At 38.1% G+C, this 18,073-nt stretch overlaps 1 protein-coding gene across 1 annotated transcript; it reads right to left on the bottom strand.

The window, feature by feature from the left end:
• Nucleotides 1-14,571: 14,571 nt before the first annotated feature.
• Nucleotides 14,572-15,465, bottom strand: LOC122400889 (protein NYNRIN-like). Its single transcript, XM_043402624.1, has one exon. It carries the CDS (start codon nt 15,463-15,465, stop codon nt 14,572-14,574), a length of 894 nt encoding a protein of 297 aa, XP_043258559.1.
• Between the last annotated feature and the right edge of the window lie 2,608 nt (nt 15,466-18,073).

Raw genomic sequence — 18,073 nt, 5'->3', positions numbered from 1 at the left:
CGCGTCATCCGTACTTCCGTGGTTTGTCTCTGTGTGTATGGCTTTTTTTTTTTTCTTTCCTTTTTCCAAGTTTCTACAGCGTCACCGGGACATGCACCGTTTCCTGCGTAAGCGCATCCTTATGCGCCCACTTCTCTTTACTCGGAGGTATAGCGCACCTGCAATTACGATTCGCCTTGGTAATTAAGGCTCGTCGGTCCATTCGGCCGGATTTAGGTGCCGGTTAAAACCGTGAATCGACACGGTGGCGGTACGTTTGTCAACAACTTCGACACGCGGCGCGTTCATAATCAGGACGATTAAAGTCGTGGGAGGAATTGTCTTGAATTTTATGTTTCCGACGAGTCGATATGGCGGATCTAGGCTCGTCGGGCCGTGAAGCTATCGTTTCAAGGGGCGGAATTCTCCTGTAACAGCGTTAAAATTTAATGTCCCCTTCTTTATCTGTTTCGTAAAGAATCAAAAGTTCTATCATATTAGGCTTTTAGGGGCATAAAGGGGGACCCTTAAATTTGACGAAAATATTGTTTTAGTTCATTTTTTATTATCTTTTATTAAATAGTAGTTGATCCTATCCGTAGTGGACCTACTTTAAACAAAAAGTATAGAAAATTTAAGAAACTATAGCATTTTGAAGACAAAATTTCTATACCAAACAAAAATGCTGCAGTTTTTTAAATTTTCCAAATTTTTTGTTTAAAATAGGTTCAGTACCTGTAGAGACCAACCAGCTTTAAGAAAATAACAAAAAAAAAATAATGATAATTTACAAAATGGCAACACTTTAAATTTTGAATACCGATTTTCTTGGCTTATTACAAGTTTAGCGAGTTAAAAAAACAATAAAGAAAATTCTTTTTTTTTTATCATTTTGGTTCACATCATCGTCACAATCATACTAATCATGAATCCTTTTCATTTTTTCAGTTAAGCAGAATGATCGGAACCTTCTTCAATGACATACAATACAGTCAGTTTTGATTATTTTCACTTGAAAAAAGTTGTGAACATTCGTAAAACATAAATAAATACGTATGAAAAATTAAGAAACTTATACTTATTTTGTAAAAGAATTCTTTAAAAGACCAAAAAATGAAACTCTAGACTAGAACATCCCTCTAAGAATGTACTGTTAAATTTTTAAAGAAAAATTTTAAGTATTGTTCAAGTAATATTTCCAAAAATTTAGTATAATATTCCACGCATTACTAGCTTAGCATTATTCTTATATTTTTATGCTGAATATATCATAGTTTTTTTATTATAAATTCTGAAATTTTCACTTTTAGCATTCGCCATTTTGTCAATTGTCAATATAAACTATTTATTTCGGCAGGGACGATAACCATAAACATACTAATTCAGAATCTTAATTAAGAAGTTTTTGATTTTAGACCACCCTGACAGCTCTCCAATTATCTACACCAGTGACACATGATTTTAAAATATGTATTTATTGAAAGCGTGATATCAATAAAAAGCAATAACTTAAAACTGTATAAAAAATATAAATGCATGACTAAAATGTAATTAAATGAACTGCAAAAAAGAGTCACAACGTTAGGTATAGCATTCGCTTTAAAAAAATTCATGAAAATTGCTAAATTTCGCTACCCTTTAAGGGTGCATCTTCCTTTTCTAAAATGTTTTATGGAGGGCAAATATCATTATAAAACTATATTTATGTTTTTATTAATTTTTATTGTTGCTACTAGACCTTTTATTAGTCATTTTTACTCAAACTATATAACCAAAAATATCACTTTTTATTCAATTTGTGAAAATGCACGTATATCACAAATAAATTTACAAACTCGAAATGTTACTTAAAATTTGGAAAATATTGAACAAGAACAACAACAAAATTTGTCTTCTATGCCCCGAGTACTAGATAGATTAAAAAATTAAGGAACAAGGGGCTCTTGGGGGCCCGAAATCTGCATAGAATACATTTCCATCGATTCTTCAATATTCACGAGTCAAAGAAACTTAATTAACATTGCTGAACATACAACAGTTCGTAAACATAATTACCGGTTGCATTATAAACTTCAGACCGAACTTTCTCTGGAAGTTTGCTGTAACCAATGTTTATTCTTTCAATTTTAAATTATCGTACGATTATACTGAACAATATTCGACAGTGGAAACACTCGTTGAATAAAACGTTCAATATTTACTCGGTGACGTAACGATCGAAATGTTATTAACACCAGAACCACCTAAAGTGATCAAAATGACCCATTCGTAATTTCTAATAATACTTATATTAAAGTTACTCGACTCGATCTTTGAAGAACCGTAATTTCTTTAAAAGAACGAATAAACATTTATGTTCATTGCATTGTGCGTTTCTTCGAGTATCTATCCTTCGAATTTCTTTGGTACAAATAAGAATCGTTTCGGAAAAATTCCACAGCGAACCGAGCCAAATAAACTGCAGGCCTATTCTCCCGCAGAGAGCTAAGCATGACCAGTCTGCAGGCATTCGTAGTGCCTAACACCATTAATTATTATGAACAGGGTCAGCCGTAAGTAGAGTGAAGCATGAACTGAGTAAAACCGGGGTAAAGTATCGAAGACATGTATCGCGGTGTTCGCCGCTGTTACAGCCGAATACCGTGTCCCATCGGGCGACGATCACGATCCGATAATTTAAATCACGATAGCGATTGGACCTTTCAGACGTCGATCATCATCCTGTGCCTTCGATATCCCGACGACACCGCTTCCAGCGCATCTCTTTTCGTGTATCGAGCTCTCCAAACCGGTGGTACCTTGGTCCTCGACGAAGAGTCGACGGTAAACACTATCGATATTGCGAAATAATTGACCACTAACCGCTCTCGAATAGTCCTCGAAGGATTCGGTACTTTCGTAACTCCTGGGGAACGTTTATCGTTGCCTGAACGAAAAATATCAACGGACACTGGCAAAGATGCTCGATGATTATCAACGATTTAAACAGATTTTCTGTCAGATTATCGGTTCTCCGGTTAGGATCGGGTCGATTCGAGTTGGCTGCGAGGCGCGTGTTAGGAGAGCCGAACTCCGACTAAACCAACGATCGTTCTCCGGGCAGAAACTGGAAGCAGACTGGAGTTCCGTTCTGGAGGTGAAGCCTATCCGTTACGAAGGAGCCAGGGGAGATGGTGATGATGATGCCGAGGTGGTAGTGGCATACAGCAGGAGCGGATCCACGCAACTCTCACGGAGAGGATTCCCTTTTTCTATCGTATTTATAAACGATAGTAAGCCAAATCCCTATTAAGGGACCGGTTCCCTCGATCGGTATGCAGAAATATTACGTGTATCTTGTCTCGATCGATGTTACGTTTCCAACCGAGCTTGCGAACCAAGGTCGCGATTGGGCAACGTTTCGTTCGAATAACAGAAGAATTTATTCGCGACGTTTATTCGATCGTTGGGAAATTTTTATTTTTATTCGAACAGTGCTGCACGCTTCATCGTGGAAGATGAAGAATTTGGACAATCTTTAATCCTATACGTGGAGAAATTTTGGAAGCTATTATAAATCCAACGTATGTAAAATTTACAAGACGATTGTCTACTTCTGTGTAATTAATTTTTCTTACATGTAACTGTCTCTATTAAGATCTACCAAATTGTTTATTTTTTTCTGTTTTTATTTTATATTTCTGTTTGTTTAAAATATTCTTGATCGTCAAAAACCAAATACTTATTATTAGTGAGCGATACATGAAAGATAAACGAGCATTATTTGTGGAAATCTGTACATAATTTTCTCCATGTACAAACGTGTTTGAAAATTTATATACGAAGAAGTATGTCGAAGAATTAGAAACGAATAAACGTGATTAGTAATTTTTTTTAATAATAGAATTTCTGGAAGAAAGTCGTTATGCAATGCAGTTACCGTGTTCGAAGATTGTTAAATCCAGCAGTTTAGTTTCTTGGGATTTCAATTAATTTGTAATTATCCGGGACAGGTCTATTTCATCGAGACGGTGTCGATCTGATCCGCCCCTGGCAGGATGAGAGAAGGAACAGAGTGGAATAAAAGAGAAATAGAGAGTAGGATCGGAATGAAAGAAAGAAAAAGAGAGGAGCTGGTCCTCCGACGTCGAAGACCGGACCCGGCGACGCATTTACATATCGTACGTGTAATAACATCGAAAAAGTTTTAACAATGGCCCGAGGTTCGCCTCGGCTGCGAAAACGAGGAAAAAGGGAAAAATGAACGTGAAACCTTAGGATGAGGATCGATTGAAGAAACGTTTAACAAGCTTCTTTGGACTTTGAGCAACGAGACATCGGTAACATCTTCGAGGAATTGTTTTCTGTAGGTGGAGTGTTTCGTGAAACACCAACAACGAAAGGGAAGAGACTGAGAAATCCAAACGCAGACCCTTTCAATGGCAATCTTAACGAGTCTGGACAAACTTCTCGGTTTCTTAAACCCTACTGTTTCTTTCCAATTATTAATTTGTGTAATAATTATTTTCACTTAAAAAAAAATAAGTTTAGTTAGAACGTATCAAGAAATTCGTACTGTTATTGTATTTTAAATATTTCGTACGATAACAATGGTTTCTTCGTTACTTCCTTTTAATGGATGACATTATTAAAGACTTATCTGGTTCTTTTAAAAATATCTTCCTCTCGCGTAAAATAATTTACCGTTCATTTTTAGTTTAATTCTTTCCTAATTCGTAATTTTTACTACATTTTCTTTCGTTACTGCCTTCCACCGTTTAAAAAAACTATAAATATTGAGTTCTCGAAGGTCCTTTCTACGTGGGAGTTCGAGGCTCAAGCTACGGTTAGTGTCATGGTAAATCCACCTCTGTAGCCGTTATTGTTATATTTAAAACTCCCAATAAACTCAAGATAAAAATATTTACGTGCCTCGCGTCGTAATACCGGAACGAAACCTGCGTTTCGATTCTACAAATTTACTAGACAAATGCTAGCGTAGGATTGCAACTCACCCACAGTGATCTACAATGCGATTGCGGTGCTTGCAATCGCCACATTGTGTTTCGCTTACGCCATAGTTCGTTAACGTAACAGACAAAGCTACCCAAAAAATAAAAAATAAAGGACTCTCGATACTGTTTCGTGTTTCAAACATTTTTCAGTCAGGAAACATTTAAATTAATCATATAAATTTTCTTTTTGTTTCGTGATTCAAATATTTTTTGGTCAAGAGATATTTAAATTAATCATGTCAATTTTCTTTTTGTTTTGTATTTCAAACATTTTGTGATCAAGAAACATTTAAATTAATCATGTCAATTTTCTTTTTGTTTCGTGTTTCAAACATTTTTTGATCAAGAAACATTTAAATTAATCATGTCAATTTTCTTTTTGTTTCGTGTTTCAAACATTTTTTGGTCAAGAAACATTTAAATTAATCATGTCAATTTTCTTTTTGTTTCGTGATTCAAATATTTTTTAGTCAAGAAATATTTAAATTAATTATGTCAATTTTCTTTTTGTTTTGTGTTTCAAACATTTTTAGATCAAGAAACATTTAAATTAATCATGTCAATTTTCTTTTTGTTTCGTGTTTCAAACATTTTTTGGTCAAGAAACATTTAAGTTAATCATGTATATTTTCTTTTTACTTTGTGTTTCAACAATTTCTTGGCCAAGAAACATTTAAATTAATCATATAAATCTCTTCGTACGTTTCATCAATAATGTATCTTCTTCGTTCATAAAATATACATTTCAAAACGGCGTGGATTTTAATTAATTAATCGATCAAAGTTGCCTCTTTCCCGTATTTTCTTATAGTTGTATAATACAAACTTGACAGGAAATTATATATCATTTGATTCTATCGAGAAACAACAAATCTTAGGTTTTTAATCGCGAGAGAATAAAACTTTGATTATATAAAAAATTTCACAGGTTTGGCCTGTCGTGTTATTTACCTTCACGCGGACCTGGCCATGAACTCGTCGATCTTAGAAAAACAAATTTTCCTAATGATAAATTTGCATTTACGAATGTTTATAATGTTAACAAAATTACTTGTACGCGAACCGCGCGGCCTTATAAGGAATTCATAAAGTGACACGCGGCCTTACAAGCCGTAAAGGTTCCTCGCTCCTGCCCGTAGAACATCCGTGAAAGTTTCAATTTCGTTTCGGTTCGTATAGATCCCGAGAACAGTAAGGTTAAATGCTTAGGAATCCAGTTCGACCATTCATCCAGTAAGACTAACGCGACAGGTATGAATTATGTACCTTGGCCCAGAAATCACGTGTAAAATTATTCTTGCCGGTGAAAGTGATAACAGAGAGGGTTTCCATTCCAGATCCATGCAGCGCGTCTTATTCGACGCCCGAGCGTTTGAACTAGATAACATGTAGGCGGTCGCGCGTCACAGATCAATGATCGTTTGCGCACGTACGACACGTTCGGTAGCTGTACGCGATCGATCCCTTGCAACCAAGGTTCGATGAACTCCTTGCCTCGAAAACCGGACAAACCGTTTGCACGTTCGGTTCGGGGGCTCAGCTTCCTCAATAGCAAGTACAACGAACATGCCTTACGTTTCTGACTCTTCCCGTAACAATGTTTCCGCCGACCGTGCCCGTCGTATCGCAGACATAAAATTCAAATGCATACCAGTGCCTCGTGCCCCTCGACTTTATTTTTTTCCACTTCGGATTTTAAGTTGCTTCGAGGACAGAGCAAAACCTTCGAATCAACAATTTAACTGAAACTTTACCAGCTGGTTAATTTTTCACACCCTATACATGCACCATTGTAGGCTTAGAGACTGAATATTTTTCAAATTATTTAAATATTTTTAATGTCTTTAAAATCTCAAATCATTTTGGCAAGAATCTTTCCAATTTTCTATACCAATATTCCATTAAAGTAACGTATTGTTTTTTTAACTTAACGCCACTAGGAACTGGTTAGTATCAATTCGATTAATTTATTTTAGACACAGAAAAATAATGAAAAATATATCCGAGAACAATAATTTGCTCGTTTAAACAAATAATTCGGAATAAAGTCCGCATAACGCAATTTACATTCGTGTCTCCTAAATAAAAATTTAATTATTTACAAAACTGCTCGAGTAAAGATTTTTTTAAATTAAAATGATAAATAAATAAAAAAGAAATATATTATTGAAACTTTATACGGCACATAGAATGAATTTTTATTCATTCCCGTTGAAGTTCTTCGACGTTCCACGAGAACGTGTCGTGTACTTCACGTATCCCGTAATAATGTTACCGACAAACAGGATCGAGCAGGACACATAAATATTAAACCTACCGAATTCGGGACGTAGTTTTGCGGTGCTCCTGCGAACAGAGTTATTTCTTCTTTTTTCTTCGGTGTGGATGTGCTCGAGACGTCCTCTTCGTTATCTAAAGCAAACATCAGCGAAGTCGAAGAAGGCATGACGATGAATTCAAGGCAGAACTCGTAAAAAGAAACTTACACTGCACACGTGTTTTGCCGGTACACTGAAATTTCGTTTCACATATATTAGACACTTTTATACACATATTATTTTCAACTGTTTAATTAAATAAATTAGTTCCAATTAAATCGATATTAATCCATTCAAACAATTTGTAAATCAGATAGAGATATTTTATTTATCGATTACCAAAAATATTCAGTTACTTGGAAGTAAAATAAACTGTCTTTCGATCTCTGATTTACAAATAAATTGAACGTGTGATTTTAAAACATTGTCAAGATTTTTATAATCGTATAATATAACATACGTGTAATTCTTCCTGCCTCAATAATTTCTATGCAAAACGTATTCTCATTTTTCAGAATTTACTATTGTTGATAACCTTGTATATTGAAGGAGACTATAAATCAAACGTTTGCTAAAACCTATAAATAATCGTCGACTATATTTATACGTCTTTAAATGTTTCTTTATTCATCGTTTACAATTTGGAAAATGGTCGAAAATAAATCCAGTCTTTTTTCTAGTTTTCTATTACCTGATAGAAAATCTCTTTGCGTTTGTTCGACGATGTTAATTTAATTTAAATCGAAATCGTGCAATTCGAGCACCGTGTAGAGTGGTATTGTCGATCTTCCGGATAAAGCTTTTTCCCCTATGACGATTAATGTACTGTTATGTCTCGCGTTGTTAGAAAAGAGATTTATATCCTAGCGGGTTGACGTTCACAAATACTTTTACTACCGCGAAACGTTTTAACCATTCGGACCGTAGGAAAAATTCACGGAACAATAGACGTTATCAAAGACCGAACAAGCGAAAATCCTTCCCCGAAGCTAGTGTAGGCAAATGCGTACAAAGTATAATGTCTCGCAATGGCCACACCCGGTCACTTTCTCCGCCAAAGCCAAAGTCATTCTTGTACTGTAAGTTACTACGCTTAATGACGCAAGCTGCCCACGCTCGAATCTAATACGAAGTACGGTGAACCGCTTTCATTCTGGTACGTCAACCGACGATGGAATGTAAATTACAAGCTCGAACGAATTAGGGGGAAAAACGGTTAATTATCACGCGACTCTTTAACGACATCAACCGGAAGATCGGATCTAACGGCGGCCATGACACGTAAATCAATTCTTCGCGTTTCTCGTAAATCAAACATACAAGCTGATAAAATTTTAATTCAATTTGCAAAAACAATCGAAGTTACAAGATATTCTGAGAGACACAATTCTTGAATTCTTCAAATTGACAGTATTACCGACAAAGTATTCGACTGATCAATATCGAGCGTGGCTAATTCTATTTGTTATTTTCCAACAAGAAAAAAATATATTTCTTCGTATAAATATAATGTAAATTCGTATTAATATAAATATCTACCGTAACTATTTTAGCTGAAAAATTAAGAACAGCGCTTGTTAATGGAAGGTTGCCCCATAAAATTTAAGGACGATTGAATTGTTTGAAGCTCTCTGTACCGAGGATTATTCCAATGCGAAAGGAAGCTGTGGAGCGTGGTGAGCGCGAAATTCCTTCCTCCACCCGAGGAACCCTAAATGATGCGGAGTACCGAACTCTCGGTGTTGCAGTAAGAGAGAAGAGAAGTCGCTTGCAACCGGTTTCGACAAACTAAAGCTAAATAAAGACATGTACCGGCGTGAACGAAGGAAATCGTTCTGTCGATAATTGCGCCCTCGAAAAACTTTTCGGCCCTGCTCGTGAAACGATCATTAACCGCTGCGTAATATTTAAAAACAGTAATCATCATTTTCGAGTACAGTACTCGCATAATCGGAGTGCTCGACCGGGCCATATGATTTTGTACGCGATACCGGTATTTTATACGCATACCTTCATCGACACAAAAATATGTTTCTTATTTCAAATTGTCTCTGAAATATATTTCTTCTTTTATATAATTTTTTCCTTTATTTTTTACAAAAGTATTCTTCACTCTTTGAAACATAATCTTATTCGTACCACGTTTTGTTTCCTATTTTCAATTTCAAAATGGATTTATTTATTGTGATATGAATGTTTAACAAATCGTGTCGGACAAACATATTGTCACGCGAACCATCTCCGTTAAAATTCGTCATGAATGTTTGAATTTAATTTTAGAAGTATTTTTTACTTATTATTACTTGGAAACTTTGTGTATCGTTGTGTTACGAATGCAATCTGATTAATGATTAACAATTATGATCACAGTGTAGTAAAAGCAATGATAAATTATTATAATAACTGAATAATTAGTAATAATGACTTACGAATAATACAAGTAATCGAAGCTAATGTAATCGTCAGACATGATTAATTTGTTCGTCATTAATTACGAAACGATTACATATTTCATTATGTTAACGATTAAAGTTAAATTTCAGTACATATTCGAATTTTTTTCTCGAAAATGCGCAAGAATTCAGAGGTATGTCTATTGACCGAAAATGATTGTAATCGACCTCTGCAATTAAAAATAATTTTTTCAGAACAATTTGAAATTGTTTAATTTTGTCTAAAAATTTCAGTATCTACTCGAATTTTTTTCTCGAAAGTGAGCAGGATTTCGAGGGTATGTCTATTGATCAAAAATGAAAGTAATTGACCCCCGCAACCGGAAATAATTTTTCCAGAACGATTCGAAATTTTTTTTTCGAAAAATTTAAGCACCTACAACCCTGTCGATGTTTCTTAAAAATTTGTTTTTCATTTTTAATAAATTTGGTTGGCGCTGTACAGAAAAGTTGTTCAATACTTTTTTGTAGGTATCCATGAACTCTGGTTCTCCCCAAAATTTCAATGAAATATACTGACTATTGTAGGAGTTATGGCTGTTTGAAAATTGGATCACTTTTATGGTGTTTTTCTCATTTTGCGAAGTCAAGGAATAGATTTTCGAATATTTTTGAAATTTCCACATATTCTTCGCCAAAATACGCGTTGTTTGCATTTTGAAACATTAAAATCGTCCAATCGGTTCGGGAGTTATGTTTCAAAGATTCACATGAAATTTCGGGGAACCATTTCAGGCCTCAGACTATATTTTCGTTAAGGAATTTTTTTCTTGAAAGTGGGTAGGATTTCAGGGGTATGTCTATTGACAAAAAATAATTGTAATTGACTCCTGCAACCAAAAATAACTTTTTTAGAACGATTTGATATGTTTTAATTTAATTTTTTAATAACTTTATAACGAAGCCTCCATCAACAAATTGATATTCTTGATTTTCGTCTTATTTTGGCCTCTAGAATCTCCCATTAAAATTTCTCGTATAATGGACTACCACACACACACAAAGCCATACGTGTACATACAAAATGGTGGAATTATCTACCATTTGCTCGAATAAAAAACTATATTCGCTATCTAGATAACATAAATATACTATTCGTAAATGCATTAATAAATATTTTTCTGGATTGCAACAGTATTCAAATCGATTCGAAGCTTCGTATCCTCGAACGTAAAGTTTCGAACGCCCCAATAGCTATCAATATCCAAAATGACGAATGACTGACGATTGGTCACATTACCCGTGGCAGATTTTAATATAGAACCGCGCGGCTATATTCCACACGGAGGAATTAATTATGGTGGAACAAGCCATCGGGATAATTAATAACAATTCTCTCGAGCGATACCCGTGATCGATCAAGAAAGCTAACATTCTTTCGCGACTCACCCTTCGTCTATCCTTCGCTTCGTCGGGTTTGATACATTGATAAGTCGACCCTTCCACGGCGATTCATTTGAATATAAATCCGGCTGTGTACACACGTTGGAAGCCTCGCGGACCAAGAAGCCAGAAGAGGACAGAGAATCGGTCGAAGGAATGGAAGACGCCGTGGAAGAAAGGCGGGAGTAGGACGAAACGAAGAATTCTTTTTTCGTTGCACATTGTAACCGCAAACCGCGGTGGCCGGCCGTGCAGGATATTTTTTATTCCTCTTATTTTGGGTTCCTCTTCGTGCTTGATTTTTTTATTCCGTTTTAACGGTTGCACGTGTGTGGAATTTGCCAACTTACTCGCTGTTCCCATCTATTAGGTTAGCCAAAAAATGATAGCGCATTTCTCGAAACAATCTTATCACCGAAGTCTGGTGAGATTTCAAAGGAATCGCGTAGGTAGCTTGAGCTGCTTCCAAGGATCCAAACCATTAATTCGAACGTATATCATTCGTCAAAAACTGTTTATGTTCACCAGACCTGGCACTAAACGATTACCATTTATTCCGTCCTTTGCAAAACACGTTAAACGATCGTTGATAAAATTTTATGTTCTTCATTTACACAGAAAGAGACGCGATTTTGGCCAACCCAATATTCGTCGAGAATGTCCCAAGAGAATGTTTCTAAATTTTAACTTAAAAATACTGGCCTTCGGACCACTGTGCAACGGGGTGAAGATATGTCCGAAAAGGGCCGAGTATTATTTTATTCTGGCCGCGAGTGGATTGTTAAAGGCGAACTTTTATTACCTACGCCAAGGACGAAAGCTCACCACGTAATATCAGGGAAAGTCTGTACGGAGTCGCGAAACGTTTACATCCTCGCACACGTACTGTACAAAGGTTACGTGCGTGTGAAACCGCGACGCGAGCGTCTGCGTGCGCTCACGATGGAGTAACGATATTTATTATATGTCGGCTATGAATTATGGGCCGTTAACTTTGCCTTCGTGACGCGGCCCTTCGCTCCGCGACCGGCCAGCGAATCGCCGTGCCGCGTTGCAGAAAAATAACCGCATGCCTGGTGTATTCCCTCCGAGCGGAAAGTTCATGTTTAACTAAGTGGCTCGTTTGCACATATTAATTGAATTTCATTGAATGAAAACGTTAGATTGGCTGCGAACGCCGACTCGAAAACAGAAACGACGCGCAGCCGGCCGAAATCGACTGAACTTTGCTTTGATTTGAAATCGAACGACGAGGGTACAACTAAAAATTAGCAAAGACGAATACGTCGAAATCGTAATTTCCTTCCTCGTCGAATCATTTTTTGGTGACAATCTGTCTTCGATCGATGTTTATTAAACTAGAAAGACTGAAACTTAGTATACAGGGTGTTACTCTACCTATAGTCAATATTTTGGGGGGTGATTCTACAGGCGAATATAAGTCGAAAATCAAGAGTGATGAAATTGCGGTAAATGCTTTGTTTATTAATTATCGATGGTTAAAGATTGGCGTCTGGAGCGCCTGAATGACGGCAACTTGACGGACAGCGGTAAATACGGTAAGAACCATTTGTAACCGTTTGGTATTAAAAACTGTACAGGAAAAGCAGACTGGATTTGTGCGTACCGAAACATTCCTCGAATGCAAAGGGTTAATAGAGAAATAATTAAAATTCGAACTGCGGTGACAATAGGGCCGGTCAGTACACCAATATCGATCGGCGGCCGGGCTGTTCCATCAGCTGATTTTCGTTGGCGTCTTCGACGTTGCCGCCGATCGATATTGGTATACTGACCGGCCCTATTTTAAGTTGCCGTCATTCAGGCGCTCCAGACGCCAATCTTTAACCATCGATAATTAATAAACAAAGCATTTACCGCAATTTCATCACTCTTGATTTTCGACTTATATTCGCCTGTAGAATCACCCCCCAAAATATTGACTATAGGTAGAGTAACACCCTGTATACCTGTATTGCCCAAAAGCAGTCAAAATGACTGCATTGTGAAAGAATAACTAATGTGTAAAGTGTTTAAAATTAATTTTTAATATAAGGTTTTAATATTATGAATTTAGGGCGCAAAAAAATGAAATAAACAACTTGTTAGAACAAGTATCACTGCATAAAGATTCGAATAACAAGTACTACTTTAGCTTATTGAGAAACTGCAACTTACCAAGTTATATGCCCAAATCGACAATTTATCATGTACTTGTATGTTATAATGTGTCGGTAATCGAGAAAAAATGAAAACTGTTATTTCAATACAGAGCCGAACTGGTCATATAAAAAATTTACTCGATTCAATAATAAGAGTCATTTGATTATTTAAAATTTCCCAAGCAGTCAAAATGACTGCTTTTGGGCAATATAGGTATAACACATATATATATATACCGAAAATGAAGGAGGGAGGAGGTAACTACAATTATTAATAAACGCATTTATATGGTGTACAAAAAGTCACAAAGTTCTAAGAAATTGTGTCATTATATACATAATTGTTTTTCTAATTGAAATTAAAAAGCAGTCAAAATGACTTCCTTGGGCAATCTAGTGTTAACCAGGTGTTTGACATAGACGTTAACGGATGTATGTACAAAAAGCATATTTCGTGACTTTACATTTTGGGGTTGTGTCAGGGTTTCTTCCGTTTCCGCCCACGACGCGGTGTCTCGAAGATTGTTTTTTTTGAGTTGTTTACTCGTGCACAGCGCGTCTGTGACTTCATTAGCCAGTCGAAGCTCCACGCGAGCAATTAAGCTTTTTAACATGCCATTCGTAGAAAGGACACGATACTAAACGGAACACTTATGCAGCTTTAACGGTACATTTACGGGTCTTGGCAAAAAGCACGAAGTTAAATGCTTATTACCATTACGACGAGGAAACGGAATTGGTTATTCTGCATCCCCGCCAAGATCAATTTCCCGTTTGGCACTTTGAAATCTATTCTCTGTATGCTTGCTAGATCAATGAAACTGTTATAGGTCTTGGTCTACTAATCACAACTCTCTTTTTTGGCTTACTATTTTATTGCACTTGCTCTGGTCTACCACGTAGGACGGGTCACACGCTTCTGCCCGCCTCGTGTTCGTTTTCTTTTGTTCTCTTTTCTTTCAGGCCTACCACACATTCTTTCCTTCCACCAACCGTTCAGCCATCGATCATGCATTCTCATCAGTCGTACCACTCACTATTTACAACCCATTCACACCGCTACATCACTCCCCTTTCAGTAACTGAGTTACGATACAAATTAACTTAAAGCTATATAGATTATTCTCCCGTTACATTTACCTGTTTCGCATCGCATCTTACAGTCTTTTTATCGTTACTCTACATTTATAACTAGTTACGATGACTATGTATGCAAATATAGAATCTGAGACTAAATTATATTGCTTCTATTTATAGTTTTGTACTTGTTACTACCCTATACTCAGTCTTGGAATCTTAGCGGCAGTCTAATCGTTCTTTTAACGCGTGTTAATACAGTGGGTTGTGCGCTATCATCCGATTTGCTTGGCTTTCCTTCGCTATAATCTTCCTCCGGCTTCAAAATGTACGCTGGCTTGAGTCGGTCTATCGAGATATTTACTTCTTTCCCTTTTATCATTATCGTAAAGTACTTGTCCTGCCTCTTGGCCACTGGAAACGGTCCGTCGTATGCCGGTTCCAGTGGTTTTTTAATCCTGTCCGCCCTTAGGAAAACATGAGAACACACTTTTAAATCTTTGTGAACAAATACCTTTTGTTTCCTGCCTCTCTGCGACTTAGCGGGTTTTAACAGATCCATGTGGCTTTGGAGTCTGCTTACGAAAGACTCAGGTTCCACCTCCTGTTTCGATTGTTCGAAAAATTCTCCTGGAAGTCGTATATTCGTTCCGTAAACCATTTGCGCCACCGAATGGTTTGTATCTTCCCTCAGCGCTGCTCTTAATCCCAGCAGTACTGTGGGCAGGGTTTCCGTCCACTTGCTGTTGCCATGTGCCTTTATAGCAGTCTTTAACGTTCTATGGAACCGTTCAATCTTCCCATTGCATTGTGGGTGATACGGAGTGGTATGCAGAACTTTCGCCCCACACATCGCCATCAGGCTCCTGAATAGTCGTGCTTCAAACTGCCTTCCTTGGTCTGTTATGATACTGTCTGGCACGCCAAATCTGCTCACCCAGTTTTCGTAAAATGCTTTTCCTACAGTTTCAGCTGTGATGATCTGCAACGGAACTACTTCCATCCAGCACGTAAATCGATCAATACACGTCAAGCAGTATATGTTTCCTTCTGAAGGTGGCAACGGTCCAATGAGCTCAGATGACCCACTTGTTGGCATTGGCTGGCTTAAAAAGACGAGACTGGAGGCTAATCATGGGGTTTGTTGACATACCTGATGACGGCATTTTTGAGGAGAAGATTAGACGCATGGCAGACGCCTGCCGGTATCAGGGATTTGACCCTACCATAATTTTGAGGAAGGTCATCAAGGCTCATGCCATAGCAGCAAGACTCCCCAAGCAGACCTATCAACTAATGTATAGGACAGATACTGGAGAGGTGCCCTGGTATTTCTCAAATCAAGAGTACATATCTGCTGATATGTACTTTCTTATCACCACTTTTCTGAGCAGAGGGGCTGTTGTGTCCAAACTTCTTAAAAAGAGTCACCAGGACTTCGTAGCCGTTATGAGGATGTTGTGTAACAAATACGACATAAAGCCTGACACTCCAGGCCGAAAGCGTACTGAGGCTATAGGCCCAGAGGTTGTCACTTTACCAAGGGTTGCAGCAGTTTTTGCTGAGGTAACCGTTTCACTATATGACCAGGGTTTCGGAAGAGCCATTGCAAATTTTGCTGGATTGGACTTCCCTCGTGCAATGTACTCACCAATGTTCGCTTCAGTTGTAGCGAGGGATATACGAACTGCAGATGGATATGAGAATATCCACCCGCAGTTAATGCTGATTGCCATACTAATTGATAATGTGTTACATCAGAGGGATAAGCCCACGCCCTTGGATCAAATGTGGGTATTTTATCTAGCGGCATTTAATTCGACTGTAATTGTCCCCCAGCACAGATTAGCTCTCTGCCATCACGTCGGGGTCACCACTTGTTATAGGTCTTGGTCTACTAATCACAACTCTCTTTTTTGGCTTACTATTTTATTGCACTTGCTCTGGTCTACCACGTAGGACGGGCCACACGCTTCTGCCCGCCTCGTGTTCGTTTTCTTTTGTTCTTTTTCCTTTCAGGCCTACCACACATTCTTTCCTTTCACCAACCGTTCAGCCATCGATCATGCATTCTCATCAGTCGTACCACTCACTATTTACAACCCATTCACACCGCTACAAAACTAATATAACGTGGTGGTCGCTAAAAAAATTCTACCCAATGAACCCTCGATTATCCGACCTTCGGATCGAGTCACAGTACTGTACACGAACCACTGCTGTATAAATTATTTACAATGTATCAAAAATTACAATAAAAATGTTCAATTCTGAAGTTTGATAACCGAAAAAAAACATCGACCTTCTATCGAATGTTGAATTGCAATCGCAAAAGTTATTCCTTTTTGGTTGAATTTCCCCTTGACAAATTTATATGTATAATTGTCTGCAAAACTCGACGAAAGCTTTCTTATAAAAGGAAAATCTAATGCCGGTTCGGCGACATTACTAAAGAATTTACAGTATACGACGTGACGCAATTAATTCGTGGCAAAACGACAAATAGGAACAAGTTTCCTGAACAACGTTTAACGAACAGGATCAACGATACCATTAGTCGTATTATCGGACGCTTGAACGAACGCAATAAAATAGTTGTAAAGAAAATTTCTTATTACATACAGGTATTTGAACTTGCCGATATTAACGTACGACATACGAATTAATAACACGTAACTTTTATGGTTTACTTGTTCCGATACATAGTGTCGCGACCCGACTGTGATCGCGACCTCGCCACTCGCGACCGCGCGTAATTGTTCCTGGGCTCGGGGTCGTCACTCCCCAGCTTCATTTACTGATTCGCGGCCGTACTGCGACGCGTTATCTTAACAAATTAATTTTAATTATAACTGGTTCAAATTTTGATGGTGAATGTCTCGCTCTGTTTAGACTGACTGGTCCCGGGCGATCGGGGCCCTGCCTTTTATAGGTGCTTCCCGATCGTCATTTTTTCCGTCGAGCCGGGTGCAAAAATCCTCGCACGCGCGTGCCGCGGAACATTCTCGATCCTTCGAGAACGGTATTCCGCGACACGTGTCCGCTATCGATTTTTGCACCCGGCCCGATTCCTACAATCGGTTGGGGACGGCCCGACTTCTGGAATATTCGTTCGCGTCGGCCGGAACATGCTCCCCCCCGTTGATCGAGACGATTGATCAATGTAACTCGACGCTATTATATATCTATCCTAATTTTACGTATGAGTCCTATCTCGTGTCGCGGCACTGCTCATGAGCATCCTGGGCAGGCAGGGGTGCCAGTTGCCGCACGTTCCGCTTGTAGGTCCCATGGCTGGTCCGAACAGTGACGGCTCGAATGACGCCATCCGATCCGGGATGAATCTGCTCCACGCGTGCGAGATGCCACGAGAGTGGTGGAAGGTGGTCCTCTTTTAAGACCACGACGGTGCCTTTTTTGATGCAATGTGAACCCTTTCTCCACTTGGACCGCACGTTCAGATGGTTGATGTACTCCTTCTGCCACCTGGCCCAGAAGTGCTGCTTCACACGTTGGATATGCTGCCAGTTAGATAATCTATTCGCTGGTGTAGCACTGAAATCAATCTCGGCGATGCTCGTTAACGAATCACCAATCAGAAAATGAGCTGTAGTTAATGCAGATGGGTCGTTAGGATCTGACGAAAGTGGAGTCTAGGGCCGCGAATTGAGAATGGCTTCAATTTCAATCACGAAGGTGTTGAATTG

Source organism: Colletes gigas, unplaced genomic scaffold, assembly GCF_013123115.1.
Source record: "Colletes gigas isolate AHSC1104 unplaced genomic scaffold, ASM1312311v1 Colletes_gigas_Sc00020, whole genome shotgun sequence".
In the NCBI taxonomy this organism is placed as follows: Eukaryota; Metazoa; Arthropoda; class Insecta; order Hymenoptera; family Colletidae; genus Colletes; species Colletes gigas.
This window is presented reverse-complemented; position numbering and strand designations above follow the sequence as displayed.

What these genes read in the sequence shown, in the direction of transcription:
- LOC122400889 (XM_043402624.1), bottom strand. Translation starts at nt 15,465, where the DNA reads ATGCCAACAAGTGGGTCATCTGAGCTCATTGGACCGTTGCCACCTTCA.